The following is a 24,860-nucleotide window of genomic DNA, read 5'->3' on the forward strand; positions in this document are numbered from 1 at the left end:
AGAATTGCTGGACTAGAAGACTAGATTGGATGGCAACGGGAAATCTGAACTTCTTAGGCACTGAAATGTTAATGTATGACGTTATAGAATTAGTTATGTTTGAGCTTTCATCTTGCAGAAAGCTCTTGGGAAAGGTTTTTCAATTAAGCCACAGCACGCCTGTATCACAAGACAGTGACGGCCTCTGGGCATCAGCAGGAAGCTGGGGGCAGAGCAGGAGAAGCTGGAGCTGTGTGCCCTGGAAGGTCCTCTCAGCAGGATGCCTTCCCTCAGTGCTTCACGCAGCCCTTATTCCCCGCACAAATCCCAGTTCACCATCCATAGTCTTTGTAGAACCCACATGTCCCAGCACAGCACAACTCCAGGACTGTCTGTGGGTGGACAGTAGGTGCCGGTCATCTGCTGCCCCCTAGTGAGAAGGCTCCGGAGGCCTGGCCAACTGCAGCACTCTGGGGTTTGATTGCAGGGATGAAAACTTCAAACTGGTTCTGCACTTCCGGAAGAGCATGCTGGCCTTCTAATTTTCTTTCTGCACTTGCTCCAGATTGCATCCCTGACTTACTGACAAGCTCGCAAACTTGGGGAAGTTGAAAATACAGGTCAATGAGGCAGGAGAGGAGTTTGGGAAATGCATCACCAAGGCGCGGAACTTCCTGGAACTGCGGGTCAAAAGAACCCCAGGAAGAGGTGGTCCCCATAGGCATGCAGTTTCTGCTGCAGAAATGAGTGAAGTAGCAACTGTTACAAAGGCGCAATTAAAATGTTACTCATCAACATTACCCACAGAATGACACTGCTCCGTAACAATCACAGCTAAAGATAGAGTTTCCATTTTTGTGAGTGTGCCAGTAAAGGAAACGCTAATTATAGACCGCAGACAGAGATCCTTAGCACAGATTTAGAAATACTGAGGGACTTACCTGGTCTCCTGAAGCATACAGGAGGTGGAGGCGGGACGAGAAATGGTTCTCTGAGGCAAGTGTCAGAGCTAACCGGACGGGGGAGTACCAGGTATCAAAAGGGGGATACCTTGATCACCCTTGACCCCAGAATATAGAAAGGAGGACAGAGGAGGAAAGAAATCGAGGAAGTAACTGGGGAAGGAGCAGGGCCCTGGGGAGCATGGGTGGAGTAGAAGGGTCGCGGGATAGTATGAGGTAGAATAGTATATATTCAAACCAGAGCCAACGGAATAACAACAGTAGATCTGAACCACAACCAGACTTGAAAGGTGCCTGTGAAAGAGGAAGGCTGGGGGAAAGGGAAGGAACCTGGGGACACTATTGGAGGATCTTGACACAGTGGTGGGATTGGTGCTGAAGTGTTTTACGCCTAATGAGCAACTACGAATAACTGTAAATCACTGACATCCCAGAGGCTTTGCTGCAACACAGCATCCACAAACATAAAGAAATAATTTTAATTCTGCAGGACCTCCCAAGCAGTGCTCAGTGAGTCCAGGGCAACGCAGAGCTGGGGTGGGGGTGAGGTGTATGGGTAAGGCCACATCCGACAATATTTGTGGGCCCCAGGGCCACACCCAGTGATGACTGGGCATCCAGGTGGTACTGGGGATAGAGTTGGGATACGGCACGTGCAAGCAATGCACCTTAACTCCTGTTCTGTCTCTCTGCCCTCAAAACTGGGACTGGAGTGCTAGCTAGCACAACGAACAGGGTGCTTGCCTTGCACTTGGCCGATCTGGATTTGACCCCCAGTGGTTCCCTGAGCCCTGTCAGCAGTGATTCCTGAGCACTGCCAAGTATGGCCCCCCAATCTTCCGAGCAGGCCCACCTCCACACCTACTGAACCTCTGCTTGCTCCTCCAACCTTCCAAGTGAGGTTAGCTTCCTAGCTGACATCCCTGGTACCTTTGGGACCTGGAAATGGATTGCCCTCCCTTACAGATCGGTTCTGGCAGCCTCCACATCAGACCCACTCCACCATCTTCTCACAGGCCCATGCTCACAGCTCTGTGTGTGAATGTATGTTCATACAGCATATGAGACCATGTGACAGTTCTACATCACAATCCACAAAACCCACACTCAGACACTTCCTGTGACGGGGTAAAGACAGGTAGAGAAGAAAACAGCATCAGCAAGCCTAATCTCTCAGTGACTCCGGTGGCTACCTACAAATCCTCACTGTCCCCACCGCAGGAACACTGCAGACCCAATGGGAAAGAAGCAGGGACCTCACCAAGTTAATAAGAATAATGACACACAGGCTCTACCCGTTAGCAACCAGTTCTGTAAAGCTAGAGAATGACTTTAGTGACACCACGTTGAGGATGCTTAACGCCATCAAAGAAACAGCGGCACTGGCAGTCAACAAAGCACAAGAAAGTATGAATGCTGAAATGAGAAAACTGCAGTCAAATATGGCAGAAATGAAAGTATGATAGGTGATATAAAAACTAGGTAGCTCTGAGCTGCGGAATAACAGCAGCAAAGGAAAAGATCAGTGAGCTTCAAAGTGAGATGCAAGAAACATACGGAAAACAAGATAGAAAAAGGTCTGAAAGGAAATGAATAGCAGTCCAGAGAACTATGGGATGAGTAGTACCAGAAAAATTTGATGAAGGACCACTAGTTAAAGAAAGCATAAATGAGAATTTTCCAGATTTGAGGAGTGTAAGCACTCAGCTCCACGGGTCTTTTGAGAGATTCCAGAGAAAACAAATAAAAACAGTCCAAAAATTATACTCAGAATGACAAAAGCCCAAGACAGAGACAGATTATTGATAGCGCAAGATCAAAAACAGAGCTTACATACATCAGAAAGTCTGTAAGATTCACAGCAGATCTACCAAATGAGAATCTAAAGCCAGAAGTGAACGGCAGGAATACTGAGTCACAACTTCCTCAGCACTTTGCCATTGAATGTGGTGTTCACTCATGGCCTTATGGTTACCCTCCTCAAGAGTAAGAGCATAACTATGTTTATTTAAACAAACCGTATCTATTTCTAGTTTGCTAAGAAATTTTTATACTTTTTCAATAATGTTTGACATATATTGACTTTTCTGTATCCGAGTGATTTTGCTGCAACTAGAGGTTTTTTTGTTTTTAAATTATTTTTTCTCCCCACTTTTAGTTACACTATGGTTTACAAAGTTGTTCATAGTGACTTGTTACAGGCATTTAATATTCCAACACCAATCTCACCACCACTGTCACCTTCCCTCCACCATTATCTCCACTTTCCCAGCCACCCCTCAAGCCTGCCCTTATTGTAGGCACACAATAATTTATTATTTTATATTACTTGTTACCACTAAATGCCTAACGGAATGATAAAAAAAATTTCCATAAAGAAAGTTTGTGAAAATTGTTGTATCTAAAGTCCTTGTCTAAGGGCTTACTAAGCTGTTGTTGCAAGTTAAGGCTCTGTGTTAATGTGTTTGTGAGTTGAGACTGGTTGTTTCCATGTTACAGTCCCACCCAACCTGGTGTGTTCAGTATTGTAGTTTGGAGATGTCATGTGGCCATGTGCTCCAGAAAATTCGGAATATTTAACTGGACAGTCTGGCCAGAAGTAGGGCAGTGGCTTGGGGGGTGAGTGGCTGGTGGGGCTTTGGTAGGACAGGAACGGGCCCACCCCCCTCCTGCGGTCACCCCGGAAGTCTCAGCCAGGACTGGGTATCCAAGACATTTTTGCGGCTATTTATGAGTCTCTGGAACAATCGTTCAGGATATATGCATCCCTGTAACAAGGCCAGTAGATGAGCTTACATGGTAGCAGTGGGACAGGGGTGTGGCTTTGGCTGCCAGGGCTTTTGAAGGTACTGGGGAGGCGGGGGGTGGGGGAGGGGAGGCAACAGGGGTGGGGGCATGAGCTTCGGGGCCTCACCTGGTAATATGTGGTGCCAGGGATCAAACCGGGGTGGGACTTGATGTAATGTTTGCTTCTCGGGGCAAATTTTAGAGAAATCCTGCTGTGAGCCATTTGAAAGTCATCTGGATGGATCCTGAGGATAAAAATCTGACCTTGATAAAAGTTAATCTGAATTTTAACAAACCTTTATGAACCATTAAAAAAAAAAGAACAAGGTAAGCATCTTAACCCCAGGCACTCTCTCGAGACCCAAAGTGAAGATTTTTTTATCATGATAAATTACCAAGGTAACTTTGTAGGAGTCTTCCTTTTATATAATTTTTAATTTTGGTTAACCATGGGTGTGTATTACCATGCTTCAAGACTACAAATTCAAGCTTGCTTTTTGCACCCGTGTCTCCCTTGGACAAGCATTTCATTTGCTTGTGTTTGCTTATTTCCACTCTGAAGAAATCTGTGTTTTTTCTTGGATGAATTCCCTCTTACTCTTCTCTCACGTTTTCTAAACAGGTTTAATAAAAAAATTACCTTTCTTCACTTTAAAAAAAAAGTTGAGGGGCTGGAGAGATAGCACAGCAGGTAGGGCATTTGCCTTGCACGCAGCCAACCTGGGTTCGATCCCCAGCATCCCATATGATCACCCAAGCACTGCCAGGCTTAATTCCTGAGTGCAGAGCCAGGAGTAAGCCCTGTGCATCGCCGGGTGTAACCCAAAAAGAAAAAAAAAAAAAATTGAAATTCATACGTGAAACATATCCCACTTTACTCACCAGTTCTAGAGGTCATCCTCCCCCTCTACCTACTCTTCCTATGCATCCCCAGCACCCATACAGCCCCCTGAGCACACCTAGAGTAATTCCTAAGCGCAGGGCCAAGAGTAAGCCCTGAACAGTGGGGTGTGGCGCCAGAAATGAAACAAAACGAAAAATCATTATACACAGAACTACTTGGTAAGAATAAAATGCAAACAACCAATTCCTGCAAAATCTCAATCTTATTTCTTAGATCCAGTCAAAGCGTTGTTTACAGGGATTCCAAATCTTTGGAATTTTTAAGGATCTGTGGTCACCAGATAGCACTTCAACATATTATTGTTGTATTTATATCTCATGAAATTAGTCACTATATTCTGACAGACTGTTAACATGACGTATTACAGGATCACTACAAAGTCCCAAGGAAGAAATGTCCCACCATGTCGCTTCATCTCATCATCACAATAAAGGCCAATTGTGGAGGTAGAGATTGATTCGTGTAGGTACAGGAAGTGGGTGTGGCCAAAACAAAAACAAAAAAAGAAAAACACTGGCAAAACTAGAGGCGAAACACTTTAATTCTTGCCATGAATTTGAAGCTGCTTAATTTTTCTGTTGTAGATTTTGTTTACTTAAGACCCTGTACAGCAGTAGACATTAATCCATTGAGGTTTTATATTAGCAAACATTTCCATTGGTTCAGAACTCCCTAAATTATCCAGACAAAACTTAGTATTTAAGCTATACTTGATGATACGAAAACAAGCACAAAACCAAAAAGCCTTCTCTCCTTCACATGAACTCAGATCCGTAAAGCATCTTTATTATCAATTCTGAGTGAACCAGGATGGTCTCTTCTGATCTCGTTCGATGATCCTCTTGCCCTTATCTTGTTCAGTCGGTGTCTCTCCCATGTAAAGCACCACAGTCTCTGAGGTGGGCGCCTTGAAAGGACCCCCCTCCTGCTTTCCGATCTGTTTCCTGATTTCTGCAGTCTCCTTGCGCACCTTTTCATAGCAAAAGCCACAGAGGACGTGTTTCTGTTTCAGGTGGCCACATTCAGGACAAACGTCTATATTGTTCTTTAAAACAGAAACAAAAACCACTTTAATAGGCAAAATACATCACGACTACCTATAGGCATGATGCTTACAAATGAACTTTTATGGACTCTACACGCTACCTGAGGCAATACACCATCTAATTCAATCCCACTTTAACACAGGAACTTAGGAAAAACAATATTGAATCTAAACTACAAAAACTGGGACAAGAATTCAGTTCTATCTACTCTGAATCAGGTACACTTTGACTTGACAGAGCAGTCAAATCTCTGCAAATGGCACTCTATTCTCCCATCTTCAAGTACTAAACATCTAGTAAGTAAGGAGTCTACCAACAAAATGTAATGATTCATACTGGTCATATCTACAATGAGACCAAGGAGCTCACCTTTTGCATTAAACAAATCTGGGGAAAACAAGATGATAAAAATGTAATAAAGGAGCATTCTCTTTATTCAGCACTGTGTAAGTAAAATTCCTATCTTCACCTCACACCAGACAGACTGGCACTCATCAAAAAAGAACAACCAACAGTGTTGGCAAGGATATGGGGGAAAAGGGACCCTCATTCACTTCTGGTGGAAATGCTGGCTGGTCTAGCCTTTTTAGAAGACAATATGGACATTACTCAAAAAAAAAAAAAACACACACACACAAAAACAACAACAACTAGGAATTAAATAATTCCGCTCCTTGGGCCCAAAAGCACAAGGCAGAAGAGACACCTGCATGTTTTATGTTCATTGCAGCACTATTCGAAATAGCAAAAATCTGAAACAATCCAAGTGCCCAAGAACAAGAAAAATGGTACATATGCACAACAGAATACTACTTCACATTTCAAAAAAAAAAAAATGAAGTCAGGCAAGTTGCTGCTACAAGGATGGATCTGGAGAGTTAACGTGAAGAGTGAAACAAGCCAGTGGGAGAGGAACGGACTCGATGATCTCTCTCATATGTGGGCTAAAAAGAAACGTAGGGAATAGCACAGAAATCAAGAGCAGGAGAACTGGACTTCAGTAGGAGGCGTGCCACTGGGGTGGAGTTGGGGAATGGGTAAGTTAGGGAAGGGAACACGCGGACAACAGTGGAGGGGAAAAGTGCCTGGAACCAAGGCAGGCTGGTATGTAGGAAAGACACTGAGGATACTAATGGAGGTAAGTGGTCACTGGAGAAGAGATGGTGTAGAAACACTGTATGCCTGAAAATCATAAATACCTTTGTACCTTTGTCATTCATGGTGATTCAATTAAGAAAAAACTCCTGTCTAAACTACAGGTTCAGTATACGCCATGATTTTTTAAAATTAAATCAAATTTGATTATTCCTTAGTGTCACAGTAAACTCCCCAGTTATGCTAAGAGGGTATTTTAATGAGTTTTCATACATATTTATGAATATATTTTAATACGGCATTTATACATGCTAAGTCTTAACATTTCTAAAGGTATAGTGAAATACAAGGAACAGAGTAAGCTAAGCGTCAAAAAACTCCAAACACTTCATAAGATTAACAAAGGAACATCTGTGAAATAAACAATTTCACTTTTTAAAATAACCTTGCAAATCATTTCCTTTACTAACTAGTGATTTTACTCTGCTACATTGGAAATTAAACTTCAGGTCCAGCTAGAAGCATGGAAGATATCTACAGTTAGTGTTTCTTTTAATATTTAAAGTACCTAGCAAAACAGACTTAGTAGAAACTGAACAATGAAAAAAATGAATACTACTTGGGGCTGGAGCAATAGCACAGCGGGTAGGGCATTTGCCCTGCATACGGCCGACCCGGGTTTGATTCCCGGCATCCCATATGGTCCCCTGAGCACCGCCAGAAGTAATTCCTGAGTGAAGAGCCAGGAGTAACCCCTGAACATTGCTAGGTGTGACCCCAAAAGCAAAAAAAAAAAAAAGAATACTAAAAGAGTTACTTTTTCCTCAGAATGAATACAATCAGGAAAATCAGTGCAAAACTGCATTCCTAAAATCTTAAAATTCCTGCAACCAAACTCTATAAAATATTACTGTTTTAATGAAACAGGTTTCAAGGTTCCAGATTTTAAGTACAGCCCTGTGTACTTAAAACAGTTTATTTAATACTTTTTATTGAATCACCATGCGACACACAGCTACAAGATCATTCTTTACTGAGTTTCAGTCATACAATGTTCAAATACCCAACCCTTCACCAGTGGACATTTCCTGCCACCAATATTCCCAGTTTCCAACCAATCCTATATCAAGACCGTAAACCCCCACCTTGCTTTCCTAATATTTTGGTATTAAGGCAGCAGACACTCATACAAATAAAAATATTCTATTTAGGCAGAGGAAAGCAGAACTGTAAGATCTAAGAGTAATTTACCCATAACCTATCGGAATATAACCAGAGGAAGCCAAGAGGAAAACCATGCCAACATCAATCATGGTACCTTAATCTTAATAAGCTTCTCAGGGTTTCTCCTTCTGCACCGGTTCACTTCAATGCTGCGCCTATTTTTGGGAGCTGCCATCCAAAAGATACCATCCAAAAGGCTGGAAATCTCATCTCCATTGGTATCATTTGCTGGTTCTGTACAGAGAGCTGGATTTTGGACTGCTAATACCGGTCCTACAAAATAAAACATGAACATAAAAAATAAAGGGTATTTTTGTTCAGTCAATGACGAGCTTCTACATGACTGTAGAGTCCTAACCATCAACAGTGATCGACAAGTAACAGATCATATTAAAAAGGCATTCAACAGGAAACCGTAGCTGCTCAAGTACAGCGCTCAAAAGCAAATTTTAAAAGCAGACTTTTCAAACAAATAGGGTCTTTGAGAAGCACCTGCTGAAATGAATCTGTGAACTGCCACCAGGAGCCTGACACCTTACAGAAAGACAGAACTCGGGGGTCGGCGGCTGATAAATGAATAAAAACCGAGAGGCCCCTGCGCACACAAGGCTAAGGGAGGCGAACAAACCCTCGTTGTCCACTAGGTGGGCAGAATCGAATCACTTTGCAAAGACGCCTAAGACCATCAGAAGCACGGCCGTCCAGCGGTCTCCTCGTTGCACCCAAACCAAGTCCCCCTCGTCCTTCCTCCAATCATCGGGTAAAACCCTCAGGGGGCTTTTTTAAAAAAATATAATTACAGCCAAGTACGCAGGTATCGCTTCACGGTGTTCTCGGTGCCCGCCGTGGGCGAGCCCAGCGGCTGCGCCGACCCTCCCTGCGCCGACTCGCGCCTCCCGCCAGGCGCCCGGCGGGCACGAGCGGTCCCGGGAGCTGCGGCCGCGGCCGAGCCGGAACCGAGACGCCGGACCGGCACCTCCTCCCGGCGCGGGGCGGCTGCTTCCCCCGCAGAAGCCGGGCAAGGGCGACCCCAGCACCTGGCAAGGGGCGGGCCGGGCCGCAGTTCTGCACGGCGACGCCCACCCGCCCTGCAGGACCCCCGACGGGGCAGGGGCGGGGCCGTGCCACAGCAGCGCCCGCGGGGACGAGTCTCCGGGACACGCCGCGCTCCGCGCTCGGACACCTCGGGCGGCCGCCGGGAGCCGAGGGCACGAGGACACGAGGGCGCGGGGCGCGGGGACGGGAGCGAGCCCTTCTCCCGGGGCCGGGCCCCGCGGCCCGACGGCGGCGCCCGCACCTACCGCACGGCGGGCCGGGCTGTAGTCCGGGCAGCAGGCGCCGCCAGCAGCTCCGCAGCAGCGCCCGGGCGGCCGGCCACGTCGGGGCCCTCAGCACCAGCACGGCCGGCGCCATGTCGGGCGCCCGCGGCCAGCCCCTGAGCATGCGCGGAGGCCGCCGCGCCCGCGCGTCCAATCGGAGCGCGAGGGGGCGGGGCCAGGGCGGAAGCGGGGCGGGAACAGGGGCAGGGACTGGAGCGGAAGTGGGGCGGGGCCAGGGGCGGAAGCGGCGCGGGGCGCTGGGCGCGGCGCCGACGCGGAGGCAAGATGGCGGAGCGCGGCTACAGCTTCTCGCTGACCACCTTCAGGTGAGCCCAGGCCCGGCGCGTCCAGCCGCCGGCCCGCGCGGGCTCCTGCCCCGGGGCGTCCCCCCCGCGCGGCCGGCCGGCAGCTCCCCCGCCCGCCGCGGCGCCCCGGAGGCGCTGCTGGGGGAGGGCGCGCGCCGGGCCGACGAGTCCGGCGCCGCGGGGGCGGCGGGCGCCAGAGGCCGCGTCGCGCGGGCGCGGGGGTCCCGGCGCGGGCCGTGACGCCCCGGGTGGGCGCGCCGCCCGGCCGCGGCCCGTCCGCCCCCGCGCGCCTCGGCGCCCGCCGCTCGGGCCTGCGGGCGGGCCACGCTGCTGAGTCAGCCCGCACGGAGCGCGCCCGGCGGGCCGGCCCCGGGAGTGGGGGGGCAGCACCGGCCCCAGCGGGCATCCCCGCGGCGCCCCCGCCCCCCGCCCCGGCCCACCTCCCTCCCCCCTTGGACGCGCAGACGCCGGAAGGTCGCCTCCTGTCGCACCCCTCCCTCTTCCCACGCCCGGGGACCACTTCCGCGTCCCTCTCGTGCTGCCCCTCTCCGTCCCCCTGCCCGCCCCGCGCGTGGCCGATCCCGCCCTCCGGCCAGCGCCACGGCCAGCACTGCCAGGCCTGCCCCAGCCCGCCGAAGCCGCCCCCTTTCGGCCCCTCGTCATCAGAGTGAACTGCCAGTGGTGCGAGTGGGAGGCCGCGCGCGAGGCTGGAGATGTTCGTGGCCAAGGGTCTGGTGGTCGTGGATGTCTGCTGGAACACGTTTTTCAGAAGCTTTTTCATGGAAAGGGGCAAGAATGCCTGTGGCTTTAGGTGGAGCAGCCAGGAAGGCTGTCGTTGGAGGGTGGCCCGTGAGGCTGGAAGTCGAGGAAGAGCCTGTGGACCGAAAGGGTCGGGACCGGGGACGGGGACTTGTCCGCGAGAGCTGGGACAGAGCTTCGGCTCTGCCGAGGGACGGGTAGAAGCTGTACGTGCTGGACTGAACTCGGAGCCGGTGTGCGGCACGACCGGTCGACAGTCCCCGGTAGGAAGCGAAACAGAAAGCGGGCCTGCAGGTAGGGCACTCGCTCTGCACGCAGCAGCCGGCGTGGGTTTGGTCACCCTGGCACCGCCTGGACGCACCCTTGAGTTCAAGGCCAGGAGTGATCCTGAGCAGAGCCAGGCGTGGCCCCCAAAATGAAATAAATGGAACAAGAAGTTATTACAGGATTTAAGATGGGGTCTGGCGCAGTTCAGAGGTGACTCTGGAGCCTATGGAAGGTGGAAGGAAAATGAAACTAGTGTTTCAGTTATTCCAGGGAGAGATGCTGGTGCTTTGGAACAGGAAAATGGATAGTGAAAATCAGAGGTGATTGGTTACCTAGTGAATCCAGATAGGCAGGCAGGAATGAAACACATTGCACACCGAGACTTTGCTTACCGAAGGGCTTGGTTCATTCTCACGGCAGTCTGGGCAGCAAGGTGTGATGGTTCAATAGAAACGGGAGTGAGAAAGAGTATTTGTCATGTTATCAAGATAAAACAGATGACAGTCTAAAACTCAAGTTGTTTTTTTTTTTTTTCAGTAGTTGACTATATGATTCTAGTTGTATTACTTTGGACAAACTGCATTTGCTCAGAAATTTTTTTCTCTGTGATTGGTCTCTGATGTTAAGGATGCTTGGAACTAGGTTGAAATAAATTATGACCTAAAAAATTAGTCTGGTACAAATCCCATGAACTCAGATCTGTTAGATATAACCAGCTTGTAACCTACTTCTAGCAAAAGTTTTACGTAGAACTTTGTTATGATTTATACTTAGATCTTGGGCCTTGTGTCCAACACTGTCCACATGAAATACTTGCTTTTCTCTTTTGCACAAACCTAAATGTTCTTAGTAGCATTGTTTAGTGTTTATATACTATTGTATAGGTACCACTTACTTAATCTTTACAACAGCCTTTTGAAACAGTCCTAGTATTTCAAAATCCTATACCTGATTTACCAACAGGCTAACAGTCTCCAGGTGGCCAGAGAGTTGGGGTTGGTCAGAATCTCAAGGGCGGATGAGCAACAGTAATGGTGCTGCTTTGAGTACTAATCAGAGCTTCACTGTGAACATGTGCAAATTGCTCAGAGAGGTTTCTGTACAACTTTGTGATAATTTGGCAGACTAGGGGTGGCTTCCCAAGCAGTACTGGGCAGCCCACAGGTCGCTCCAGGCCATATTTGCCAAAAGGGCAGGTTGTTTTGGTGCTGGGGTACCCATGGCCAGCCCAGTGGTGCTGGGGGCTTCCAGGACCCCAGCAGCGATGCAGAGGACTCTGCAGAGTTCGGGATGGATTGGAGAGGGCCACTCATGCAAGACAAAGATCCTAGTGTTCTCTTTCCGAAGCCATCATGAACAACTTAAGGCCCATCCTGGGGAGCCAGAAACTTGGCACAGGGATTAAGACTCCTCTGCACACAGCGGGTTCCAGTTTGATTCCCTGCTCCACAGACATCTTCTGGCTGTACTGGAAGTGATCTTTGAGTGCAGTTAGAACTCCCCCCAAAATAAAAGTAAAGCCCACCTTGTTTTCCTCAGTGTCTGATTCATGAATTTGACAGGTATCTGCCCTCATTGTTGTCCCCATTATAAGTATTTGAGAAATATGTGATTAGCAAATAGCATTCTTTCTTTTTAAGCCCATCTGGTAAGCTTGTCCAGATTGAATATGCCTTGGCTGCTGTGGCTGGAGGAGCCCCTTCCGTGGGGATTAAAGGTAAGGAAATGCGGCCATCGTTTCTGAATAGTTGGCCTAATGTTCTTTTGGAATGAATTAGTAATTTAAGAGCTTTGTGATCAAGAGGTAGTATTTTGTTGATTTTGAAGTTTAAAGAAATGAACCACTAAACCTAAGAAGATGGACTAAGATTTATTTTCATGAAAAGATAGGCATTTTTATTTGATGTGATAGCCCACAAATGGTCTTAGGATTCAGAAATCTGAGTATCCTTTTGTTTTCCCACCATTTACATGTCATTGTTCTATAGTAGTTTTTAACTTTCCTATAATTTAGGGAAAGTATATCATGGAGCAACCTAAAAGATACCTTGTAAGAAAAGTCGGAAATTGTTGACTTTAAATGATAAAAACGGTAGAAGAGAGCATCTTGATTCTTAAATGTCCTAGAACATTTTGAGAAACGTTTAATAACATTAGCTATAGAGATTTCTCAGTGTAATATCAGCATTTCTCAACTAGGGCTGGCCTCACTGGGCCCCAGGATATTCCGAGGGAGCCCTAAGTGAAAATCGAGTAAATTGGGGTCTGTTGCACAGGACTTGGTGGTCAGCCAGTTGATGAGGGCCCACAGGAAGTAAACAGCGTCAGAGATGGAACACAATTGGAAAACGATTGATAAGCATTGGATTGGGGAAAGCATTGTTACAGTAAGGGAGAAATTGAGCGTCTGTTTCTAAGGTGATTTTTGTATTTAAAAATAGTTCTAAAATAAGAGGAAATGGAGTCTGGACATGTTAGAATTGCATTCGTGATCTGAAAATGCTTTTGAAGTAGTCTTTAAATGATTAAACACTTAAGCTGTACTTTTTGCCTTTTTAAAGCTGCAAACGGTGTGGTGTTGGCGACTGAGAAGAAACAGAAATCTATTCTGTATGATGAGCGAAGTGTTCACAAAGTGGAACCAATTACCAAGCATATAGGTTTGGTGTATAGTGGTATGGGCCCAGATTACAGGTACTTCATACTGTTTTGTTGTTTTGTTTGCCACCACATAAACTTGCCTGCAATCTATTTGAAGAGAACAATCAGAGGCTATTTTTCTTATCTCCCAGCTCTACCTCTTGTATTTTGCTTATGAACAGTAGCCACATTGACTGCTAGATTTAGTTTGCCTGAAAAGGACAGATAAGAATTGGAGGGGCGGGGCCTGGAGTGATAGCACAGCAGGTAGGGAATTTGCCTTGCACACAGCCGACCCAGGATCGATTCCCAGCATCCCATATGGTCCCCTGAGTACTGCCAGGAGTAATTCCTGAGTGCAGAGCCAGGAGTGACCCCTCTGCCTTGCCGGGTGTGATCCAAAAAGAAAAAAAAGAATTGGAGGGGCTAGAGCAATAGCACAGTGGGTAGGGCGTTGGCCTTGCATGCAGCCAACCCAGGTTCGATTCCCAGCATCCCATGGGGTGCCCCGAGCACCGCCAGGTGTAATTCCTGAGTGCAGAGCCAGGAGTAACCCCAAAAAAGGGGGGAAGAAAAAAGAATTGGAGCAGGAGAAATAGTACAGCAGTTAGGGCACTTTTTCTTGCGGTGGCCAACCAAGAGTGATCCTTGAACGCCAAGCCAGGGATCTGAGTACCAGCCTGGTCCTGGTGTGGCTCAAAGAAAGAAGGAAAAAAGAGAACTACTTGGAGGAGGACAGCTCAGTACCACAGTTATTAAAAGGAGACTAGTGCAGTATTTACTCCTTTTCCGTCTTGGTGTTTTTTTCCTCTTTATCACAATTCTTTCACAGTCCCGGGACTTGGTTCAGCAGCACCTTTGATGCTCTATAACATGTTTTTAAAACAAAGTGATATATACTGTAATAAAATGCTTCTAAAAGGTCAGGCAAGGGCCAGTGCAACAGTCCAGCAGGTAGGCCGTTTACCTTGCATGTGACCCACCCAGGTTTGATCCCTGGCATTCCATATGGTTCCCTGAGCATCACCAGGTGTGAAGGTGCCACCACCTCATGGACCACTATTCCGAACTATGCACTTTATCTCTGTGTATAACTCTCATGCCCCTACCCTTTAAACGGTCGGGTAGTTAAAGAAAGCATTCATATATAGTTAAAATTACAACATTTCTGTTTTTACTGAGCAAATTGTCAGAGGCCACGGAATACTGTTGAGTGTGGCAGTTAATCAGGATCCAAATCATCTCGTGATCACTTATATTTCACAGGAAAGAGATTAATCCTGTTATATCAAGGTGCCAGCAAATTGAAAGAAAGTGACAGCTTTATTATTTAACAAAATAATAATTATTTCATGGTTTATTTTTGTGGAGCATCCGTTTTGTTGTCATAAATTTTAATGAGTAAGGAAAATTCATGTCAGTAGGAAGTGATCAGGATTCACTAGAATGAATCCTGTTAGGCTGAATAAAAGGGATATTACAGAGTGCGACCACAGAAATTAGAGGTTGAGGGTCGGGGCATGAATATTACAGAGATAAGGTGCATAATTCAGAACAGTGGTAATGGAAAATCCTATTATCATGCTAATTTATTAGATTATGAGGTAATAAAATCCTTGTCTTTCAACAAATTCTTATATTTGTTAATTACAAGTGGGCTGGAGCAATAGCACAGCGGTATGGTGTTTGCCTTGCACGTGGCCCACCCAGCCGACCCAGGTTCGGTTTCTTCGCCCCTCTCGGAGAGCTGGCAAGCCACCGAGAGTACCTTACCTGCACAGCAAAGCCTGGCAAGCTACCTGCAGTGTATGATAAAAACAGTAACAAGTCTCACAGTGGAGACGTTACTGGGCCCCCTAGAGCAAAATTACAAGTAGGTTTTTGTTTTGCTTTTTGTTATCTATGGAGTATTTTTTTCCCCCCTTCCCTTTTTGGGTAATGCCCAAAAAAGTAACAGGGATTACTCCAGACTTTGCACTCAGAAGTTACTTCTGACAGTGCTCAGGGGACCTTATGAGATACTGGAAATTGAACCTGGGTTGGCCACTTGCAAGGCAAATGCCCTACCCGCTTTGCTATCGCTTCAGTCCCTCTGGAGTACTTTTTAAAAGTGCAGTTTGTAGGAAAATTAAGAGACAGGATGGGAGATAGTACAGCAGGTAAGGCACTTGCCTTGCTTGTGCCTAACCTGTGTTTGAACCCCAGCACGGACCTCCACCAGGAATGATCCTGAGCACAGAGCCAGGAATAAGCCGTGAGCACAGCTGAGTGTGGTCCCAGAAAAACAAAGAGGCAGTAAGAAAAATATGCCTGAACTCCGTATCTGCCTGTTTCAGACGAGCTTAGAGCTCTATGGAAGATGTGCATGTAAAACTTGTGCTGTTCATTGTATGGCTATAAGGGTGTGTAGGGAGCGTGTCTTAATTAACTCTTTCTTCTTTAGAGTGCTCGTGCACAGAGCCCGGAAATTAGCTCAGCAGTACTATCTTGTTTACCAGGAGCCCATTCCCACAGCCCAGCTGGTACAGAGGGTGGCTTCTGTGATGCAGGAGTACACCCAGTCAGGGTGAGTGACGTTCTTCCTGTTAAAAGATGAAAATGCATGGCTTAACTCTTGTTTGCTTATCAATAAGTAGAGAAAGTTAACTGTGATGATTGCTTGTTTTATTAGATGTGGAATACTTTAAGGAAAAAATGGGAATGTTGTCTTGCTATTCATAAAATAGCAAAAAAATACAGCTCTCGATTGACAGACTTCCTTTGCCAGTGATCAGAATACTTTTTTATGAGCGGATATCGCTGCTTCCAAATTATCCTTCCAGTTGGAAATTATATGTTGCAGGCACACAGTGAAAACAAACTCTGTGACACGTTGGTCTTTAACTCCACTATTCTTGAGTTTAGATATAATATAAAAAGGTATTATAAAGTTAGCTGCTAATTGTAGAGCCCATGGCAAAGCTAAATATATTGAAAGTTGTGCTTTTGAGGCCAAAGAGAGTACAGGGGTTATTAACGTACAGCAAATAGGACTCAAATCTGTTTATTTATGAAAGTATTCTCAAATCTACACACCGACACTGAAAATTTAAAGAAACATAATGGGCATCTACAGTTAAGTAACTTAAGAAACTTAAAAATCTGATTCTGTCTCCCTGATAATGTGTCTTATGTGAGCTCTTTGATTCTTCCCTTAGGTTTTTTTTTTTGTTTTGTTTTGCTTTTGGAGTCACACCCAGTGATGCTCAGGGTTTCTTCTGGCTCTGCACTCAGGAACTGCTCCTGGTGGTGCTTGGGGGACCATATGGGATGCCAGGGATCAAACCCGGATTGACTGCGGGCAAGGCAAATTCCCGCCGTTTTGTAGTTCCAGCCTTCCCTTTGGTTGTTAACACTATGAATATCACATAACTTTCATTTTGTTTCTGCAGTGGTGTTCGTCCTTTTGGAGTTTCTTTACTTATTTGCGGTTGGAATGAGGGACGACCATATTTATTTCAGTCAGATCCATCTGTAAGTATCCTTACATGTATTGGGGGGATTTTTTTAAAGCGATCATTCATGACTAGATTATCTAAGCAAAAATAGAAATCGAGCCAGACTGGTAGCACAGGAAGTAGGTGCTTTGCTCGTGTGCCACCACTTCAGCTGCAAACCTGGTTTGGTCCCTGGCAGCTCCGGGAGTTACCTCGGAGCACTTTGCAGGGTTGCTCAAAAACATAAAAATTACAAAATGCTTAAAATTTTGCAGTATCGTTTTCTCTAGGCTTTAGAAAGTATGAAGTATATTTTCATTTGCACGTTTAGGATGTTGGAAATTAGTTTTCTAATAAGGCTGTATTCTGCCCTCTTTCTGGTCATGTTCATTCGTTTCAGACACTGTTAAAATAGTTTTTACCAAATCCGAATCCCTGGAATTTTTTTTACTTTGGAAGGTCTAATTAAATCTTTTGATATAGAATAAAGTGTTTCTCTCTGCTCTAGTTAAATCTTGGCAGGCTTAAATGAAACTCTTCCTGTACAGGCACTGATGTTACTGAACTGTCTTAAGTTCTGTGATTTACAGAACGTGTGCTTTATCTGCTCTCAAGCTGGAGATTGGCATCTGAATTAGAATCCTTGCATGTCACTCTAGGAACCAGAATAGAAGATATAGAACTGATCCTTTTTAGATTGCTGGATAATTAAAGTTGACTAAATTTAAATTGTAATCTGAAAAAGAAAACTGAGAAGATAACATTCTGCTGCTTGATGCTTAAATTATAAAAAATTATTTGGGGAAATCTGACAGCTTCCATCATTCAACATAGCTGAGCTTTTTGTTAGGTTGGTTGGGATTTTTGTTTGGTTTTGATTTGGGGGCCACATCCGGCAGTTCTTAAGTGTTGCCCCTGGCTCTGCATTCAGGAATTTCTCATGGCAGGACTTGAAGAATATATGGGCTGCCAGGGATCAGACCCTGATGGGCCATTTACAAGGCAGGCACTCTTATCTGCTATACTATCTCTGTAACACTCATCTCTGAGCTCGGAGACAATTCCTCAGTTATCCTCATCAGTAGGGAGCAGAATCCAAGTTTTATCTTTTGTCCTTTCTTTTCTGTTGTACCTAAAAGGTAATAATTTATTTTAAACTATATAGGGGGACCAGAGAAATAGTTCTACCGGTAGGGCATTTGCCCTGCATGTAATCAAGATCCCCAGTGGTGTATATGGTTCTTGAGCCCTGCCGGGGTGGCTTCTGAGCACCATTGGGTGTGGTCCCAAAACCAAGAAAAGAAAGACTTAAATATATTGGTATCTTTCTTTCAGTATTTTTTCTGTATACTATGCAACCAATAAGGTAACCAATGTGATGTTATTGCTGCTTTTGCTGAGCATTATAAAATAGCAAAAATTTTGAATGTTTGTTTATGAAAAGCTCTTTTTCACTTATTCGCCAATGATACAGATTTGGTCATTAATTTTCAGATATAGATGACATTTGTTCGTTGCCTGGTATTGCTGTTAGGGCCACAGCTCACAGTACTTGTGCTGAGGCGTGACACGGTTGGCCCTACGTAAGACAAGTGTCCTACCTGATGCCCTACGTGATTCTTTCAGACCTCCTGAACTTTTGTTCTTGACTAGTACTTTAAATTAATCTGTGTCTTGTGACTGGTATTTTTACATTAAAGGTATGTAATAAACTGCACATTTGAAGTATAGAAATTGATGGATCTTGATAGAAGTGGTGAATAGAGAAAACCACATTCAGGAACGTCTTCATATCCAAGTTTCTTCATGTCCTTTGTTCTTTTTCCTCTAATCTGTTTTGTTTTGTGTTTGGTGGGCTCCCCAGCTCTGCTGGGGATCATCGGGGTGCTAGCTTTCTCTTGGACCAGGGAGGCTGTCGAGCGCCTAGAATGAAGTCTGGACCCTGTGCGAGCTAGGCATGATGCAGGCCAGCCCTTGGAGCTATCTCCCCACTTCCTCTTACCTTTTGTTTTGGAGGGTTGTTTAGTTGTTTCTGTTTTTTTGTTTGTTTGTTTTTCTTTTGAGGCATTGTGGTTTACAGTACTGCTAATGATGGATTTTTTTTTTCTTTTTTGGTCACACCCAGTGATGCTTAGGGGTTACTCCTGGCTCTGCACTCAGGAATTACTCCTGCAGGATGCTGAAGATGGAACTCCAGTCGGCCATATGCAAGGCAAACTGCCCAGCTGGCTGTGCTATCGCTCCGGCCCCTAATAATGGAGCTTTATCCAAACAACATTTCACCCCACATCTTTCACAGAGTATCTGCTTCCCTCCACCATGGTCTCAACCCTTCTCTAATCTTTTTTCAAAATCTTCTGGGACTTGGTTAGATTGTACAGGGTTAGACATATGTGTGTGTCCAATCCTGGTTTGATCCTCAGTACCACATGGTCCTCTGAGCATTGATGGTGTGGCCCTGGTACCATAAGGCCCAACTAGCACGACATCTTAGACATTCATGTTGAGCCACACAGTAAAATTGACCAAGTATCTTCATGAGTAGCCCCTGGGCTCCCCGAGACTTGCTTGGGATCCCCTCTCTCCCTGAAAAATGCATTAATGTGGTATTCTAGTGAATAATTATGTGACCTTAGAGGTTAGGGACAAATTACAGAGTTAAAAATGAATGACAGGGGCTAGAGCAATAGCACAGCGGGTAGGGCGTTTGCCTTGCACGCGGCCAACCCGTGTTCAATTCCAAGCATCCCATATGGTCCCCTGAGCACTGCCAGGGGTAATCCTGAGTGCAGAGCCAGGAGTAACCCCTGTGCATCGCCAGGTGTAACCCAAAAAGCAAAAAAAAAAATAAGAACAGTAGTTGTGATGTGATATTAACAAAGTAAAACCTATTTTTCTTTTTTTCCTAATTAGGGAGCTTACTTTGCATGGAAAGCCACAGCCATGGGGAAGAACTATGTGAACGGAAAAACTTTCCTCGAAAAGAGGTAAGCCTTTAGCTAGATTCATTAGGAAGCTTACTCTGAGTTTCAGCTCTCTTAAACTAATTTAATAATATGAGCATTGATCTGTATGTGAGCCTTCTTAAAAAATCAGACTATTTCCTCCCTGACTTTTTTAGCTTTCTGTAGATTAAGGGATAATATTAATTTCTTGTTATCTTTCTAAGTTTCATGGTGGTTTGCTATATGCTTGTTCTTTGTGGGGTGGGGTCCCACACTTGGGTGAGCTCAGGGATCACTCCTGGTAGGCTTGGAGCACCATATGTGGTACCAGTATCACACTGGGCTCGCTAAATACAAGGCCAACTCCCTATGTGCTGTACTATCATTCCAGCCCCCAAGTTTGTCTTTTTTAGTTTCTCCTGCCATCTCAAAAAGAAAAACAGAAAGGGAAAGTGCGGGTAGGGCGTTCGCCTTACAAGCGGCCAACATGGCCGACCCGAGTTCGATTCCTCCGCCCCTCTCGGAGAGCCCGGCAAGCTACCGAGAGTATTCGATATGCCAGACACAGTAACAACAAAGTCTCCAATGGAGACGTTACTGGGCCCGCTCGAGCAAATCGACGATCAACGGGAGGGCCTTTACCTTTACCTTTTAATTAGTGAAACACCATGAGGTACAGTTGTAGACTTACAAATTTTCGTGCTTGGGTTTCAGTTATACAGTGATCAAGTACCCATTCCTCCACCAGTGCCCATCCTCCACCACCACGGGTCCCAGCATCCCTCCCACCCCCCGTCTCCCCATCCCACCCTGCCTCTGTGGCAGGGCATTCCCTTTTGTTCTCTCTCTCTCCTTTTGGGTCCTGTGGCTTGCCAGAAAGGGGAAGTTTTAAACAATTTAAGAGTTTTTTGTTTTTATTACATGTGTGTCAGAGCTGGGGCCTATTTCTGGCTTTGGAATTTTCTCCTGACATTGCTCAAGAAACCCTGAGATATAAGGGATCAAATCCTGGCCTTCCACACAAATATGAACAGTCCAGTGAACTATTTCTTTAGCCCATGATGCATATGTGACGAGAGTGTCACGTTATGTAGAAGAACTGGTATCACACTCATAAAAACCTTGCTCTCACTTGCTCCTGGCTTGCGGTCTAGACTCTAACCAAAAAGTCCCAATCTTTTTTCCACGCACTTTATTTAAACACCGTATTTTACGAAGTCGTTCATGATGATTCGTTACAGGTGTTCAGTTTTCAACCCTAGTACCACTCACTTTCACTCGACCATTGTCTCCATTTTCCCAACCACTCCTCAGGCCTGCACCTGTGACAGGGCCACATACTTTATTTTATATTGCTTGTTACCCATAAACGACTAACAGGATGATCAAAAAGCCTTTCCTTAAAAGAAAATTTGTAAAAATTGTAGTATCTCTCCATGGGGACATTAAGTCCGTGTCTGAGGCTTTACTGAACTGTTGTTTGAGTTAAGCTTCTGTGTTAATGTTTCTGTTGGTTGAGACCGGTTGATTTCTACATATGTTCCCATCCAATCTGCTGTGCTCCCACTGGGATATTATTATTGTATAGCTTGGAGATGGGGCATGACTGCGCACTCCAGAAGTTCCAGAATATTTAACGAGGCAGTCTGGCTAGAGGCATGGTAGCACCTGTTGGGGTATGGGTTCCGCGCTGGTAGAACTTGGCCCACCCACCTCCCAAGATGCCCCAGAGGTCTCAGCCAGGATTGGATATCTCGGAAAAGTTGTGGCTAATGGATCTCTTTAGAGATTTTTTTTTTTTTTAGTGAAACACCATAAGGTACAATTGTGGACTTACAAATTTTTGTGCTTGGGTTTCAGTTATACAATGATCGAGTACCCATCCCTCCACCAGTGCCCATTCTCCACCACCACTGATCCAGTATCCCTCCCACCCCCCCATCCCACCCTGCCTCTGTGGCAGGGCCTTCCCTTTTGTTCTCTCTCTCCTTTTGGGTGGTGTGGTTTTCAAAAGAGGCATTGAGTGGCAATCATGTTTGGTCTATAGTCTACTTTCAGCGTGCATCTCCCATCCTTGGAGGATCCTCCCAACACCCTAATTTGGTGCTCCTTTTAGAGATTTTTTTTTTAATCCTATCTTTTGAATAGAAAAAGTTTGTTAATTAACATTTTATCCAATGGATGATCTTTCTTAGTACAGTTTTCACGTAACATAAATTTGGGGTGTTGGGTAGTCTTCACAAGCAGTACTCAGGAGACCAAATGACCCTCTGGTGATTTCAGCCCTTCAGTGCTGAGAATCAAATTTAGTATATTCCATAACTGCTGTACTGTCCTCCAGTTCCTCACGTAATAGAAATTTTGCTGTTTGTTTTTTTGGTGGGAGGGCTGCCACAGCTGGCAGTGTTTAGGGACTGTACCTGGCCCTGTACTCAGAGGACACTCCCGGCAGTGTTTAGGTACAAGGGTACCCACATTGAATAGGGTACAAAAAGAGGGCGCAAGAATTAAATCAGTACTGACTGCATGAAAGGCAAGCAGGTTAACCCCTGCCTTATCTCTCAGGCCTAAATAAATGTGACGGTCACAGAAGCCTCAGTCTGGGATCAAATAGTAAAATGGCTCATAGAATTCTTGTATGTTTTTGTTTGGGTGCCACACCCGGCTGTGCTCAGGGCTCACTCCTGGCTCTGTGCTCTGAGACCACTCCTGCTGGCGCTCAGGGGACCATATGTGGCTGCTGGGGATTTAACTAGGTTGGCTGTGTGCAAGACACTCTGCTGAACTATCCCTCCAACATCTAGTCTTGAAAATCTTTCCTTACGGGGGCTCGAGCAATAGTACAGTGGGTGCACGTGACTGACCCGGGTTCGATTCCCAGCATCCCATCTGGTACCCCCAGCACCATTAAGAGTTAATTCCTGAGTGCAAAGCCAGGAGTAATCCCTGAGCATCACTGGGTGTGACCCAAAAAGAAAAAAAACTTACCTTTTTGCTTTTACACATTCACTTAATCACTTCACTTTACACATTATTAAGTCAAATATTTTACATTATTAAGAAGAACAAAGAAATTTGGGGCAGGAGAGATGGTACCGCAGGGTTCAATCCCCAGCACTACTAGGGTCCTCTAAGCCCTGTTATAACCGATCCCTGGTTGCTGCCAGGAGTTAAACCCTGAGCACCTGACAATTTTGGCACAAAAGTAAAATAAAGCTTTCAGCAGAGATTGGTTTCTATGCAAGGTTTTTTTTTTATTTGTTTTGATTATATTTCTATCATGTTCTGATTGAAAGTATTTTTATTTAAAGAATGTACCTAATTGTCGTTACTTAGGAATAGCTTTCTCAGTGAGGTGACTAAAAGAATGTGTAGTTTGGTATTTTTTCGAGTCTTTAGTCTTTTTTCTAATTGTTATAACTCTTCAACTAGTTTTAATGTGTATCACTGCAGTGAATCATTGTTTCTCTTTTCCCCTAAAAATTCTTTAGATATAATGAAGACCTGGAGCTTGAAGATGCCATTCATACAGCCATCTTAACCCTAAAGGTTATCTCAAGATCTTAAAATTGGGTTTAATATATAGATATATTGTGTGTGTGGCAGGGGGGAGGGTGCACACCTAGCAGTGTGCTCAGGGCTTACTCCTGGCTCTGCACTGAGATCACCCCTAGAGGTGCTCCAGGGACCATGTGAGATGCCAGGGATCAAACCCGGGTCAGCCTCGTGCAAAGCAAGTGCCCTCCCCACTGTCCTGTGGCTCTGGACCACAATAGGATTTAAAGAGATTTTACGGTTAACTGGTTGGAAAATTAATCTTTTCCTCTTCTTCAATAGGAAAGCTTTGAGGGGCAGATGACAGAAGATAATATAGAAGTTGGAATCTGCAATGAAGCTGGATTTAGGAGACTTACTCCAACAGAAGTTAAGGATTACTTGGCTGCCATAGCATAATAATGAAAACTGAAAATCTGAAATTTCAGATAGTCTACTTAAACAAGTTTAACGTATGTTTTGTTTTGCAGACTTTTTGCATACTTATTTCTACATGGTTTAATGGATGTTTTTAAATTGACAGTTATAAGTCATAATAAACTATTAAACCCAATTTCAAGCATTTTAAGAGTTAATAAACATTTAACATAGTTATTTTCTGATTTTTATCATCGTTACTTTCTGGAAACTACACTGCAAGGTAGAATGGTGAGATCACTTTGGTTTTCATGCAGTTTTTCTTAAATCTTGTTTCCTTAATTACCAGGTGTTGTTTATTCTTCAGTAAAACACAATACTGATTACGTAAACACCAGTCTTATAGAACTAGGAGAATATGCAGGCCCTCACTAATTTCTGAGAGATTGCAAGCAGAGATGTGTTGTTCGGGCCTCTTCAGTATGGAATCAGCATAATCCTACTAGATACCTGGAGAGCTGAACTAGAACTAGTACCAACCCAAAATCTTCATGGCACCTGTGCTGCCTGTGAGATGTGTTGCTGCTGGGCACTTGTGTTGCCCGAGGACGTTTCTTCCACGTATCCCCTCTTGGGATGTCTGCTTGCTTCTCTTCGTGCTTTAACACTGGAATGTGTACTGGAGCTCTCTTCACTCTGCTTTCTCTCTTGAGTACATTACTCTCCTCACCTCAAAATTTCCAAATAAAACATGTTACACTTTTAACAACAATAATCTCCATAAGGGATAAATGATATAATCAAAAATGGGTTTACAGGTTCCTGTTGGTTCATAATAGTTAGGCAAATGAGCTTTAAAGGAGCCTCCTAGGTATCCCTTTCTGACTCAGGGATGAACAGGAGTGCTGTTCAAATAAACTGACAGTGTCAAAACCCTCACATCAGTCTCTCAGTCATGTATTCTCGTAGAAACAGAACCATCACTGAAAATAAAGACCCATAGAAGCCTTGAATAAAATAAAATGAAGTCTGTTTTCAATGTGAAGGTCTGAAGGTACAATGCTTAATATAATTTGTTCTGGTGTAGTATAAATTTTGTTCTAGTATCGCTGATACTCAGACTACTTTTAATTTTTTATTTCTGGGCTGGAGACATAGTTCAGGAAGTAAGGCACTTGCCTTGAATGTCAGTCACCTCAGTTCAATTCCATCACTACATATGGTCCTCCAAGTCCCACCA

General features: G+C 45.2%; 2 protein-coding genes across 2 annotated transcripts; one reads left to right on the forward strand and one right to left on the reverse strand.

Moving 5' to 3' along the window:
* Positions 1-5,155: 5,155 nt before the first annotated feature.
* MRPL32 (mitochondrial ribosomal protein L32) lies at positions 5,156-9,436 on the reverse strand. The gene is made up of 3 exons (XM_056111106.1): positions 9,299-9,436; positions 8,092-8,270; positions 5,156-5,677 (listed from the first exon to the last, which is right to left on the reverse strand). Exons 1-3 carry the CDS (start codon positions 9,408-9,410, stop codon positions 5,423-5,425), a joined length of 546 nt encoding a protein of 181 aa, XP_055967081.1. The 5' UTR covers positions 9,411-9,436; the 3' UTR covers positions 5,156-5,422.
* Positions 9,437-9,571: 135 nt separating this feature from the next.
* PSMA2 (proteasome 20S subunit alpha 2) lies at positions 9,572-23,865 on the forward strand. Its single transcript, XM_056110670.1, has 8 exons — positions 9,572-9,642; positions 12,288-12,364; positions 13,209-13,341; positions 15,731-15,853; positions 16,719-16,800; positions 19,677-19,750; positions 23,200-23,257; positions 23,546-23,865. The coding sequence occupies exons 1-8, from the start codon at positions 9,602-9,604 to the stop codon at positions 23,660-23,662; spliced, it is 705 nt and encodes a 234-aa protein (XP_055966645.1). The 5' UTR covers positions 9,572-9,601; the 3' UTR covers positions 23,663-23,865.
* Positions 23,866-24,860: the final 995 nt, after the last annotated feature.

This window comes from Sorex fumeus, unplaced genomic scaffold (genome assembly GCF_029834395.1).
Source record: "Sorex fumeus unplaced genomic scaffold, SorFum_2.1 ptg000002l, whole genome shotgun sequence".
Classification (NCBI taxonomy): Eukaryota; Metazoa; Chordata; class Mammalia; order Eulipotyphla; family Soricidae; genus Sorex; species Sorex fumeus.

Excerpts from the sequence above, each read along its gene's own strand:
- PSMA2 (XM_056110670.1), top strand. The coding sequence starts at position 9,602 with ATGGCGGAGCGCGGCTACAGCTTCTCGCTGACCACCTTCAG. Across the intron at positions 9,643-12,287 it reads TTCTCGCTGACCACCTTCAG|CCCATCTGGTAAGCTTGTCC; the intron begins GTGAGCCCAGGC and ends TTTCTTTTTAAG. Across the intron at positions 16,801-19,676 it reads TATTTCAGTCAGATCCATCT|GGAGCTTACTTTGCATGGAA; the intron begins GTAAGTATCCTT and ends TTTCCTAATTAG.
- MRPL32 (XM_056111106.1), bottom strand. The coding sequence starts at position 9,410 with ATGGCGCCGGCCGTGCTGGTGCTGAGGGCCCCGACGTGGCCGGCCGCC. Across the intron at positions 8,271-9,298 it reads ACAGCCCGGCCCGCCGTGCG|GACCGGTATTAGCAGTCCAA; the intron begins GTAGGTGCGGGC and ends TTTATTTTGTAG. Across the intron at positions 5,678-8,091 it reads AGAAGCTTATTAAGATTAAG|AACAATATAGACGTTTGTCC; the intron begins GTACCATGATTG and ends TCTGTTTTAAAG.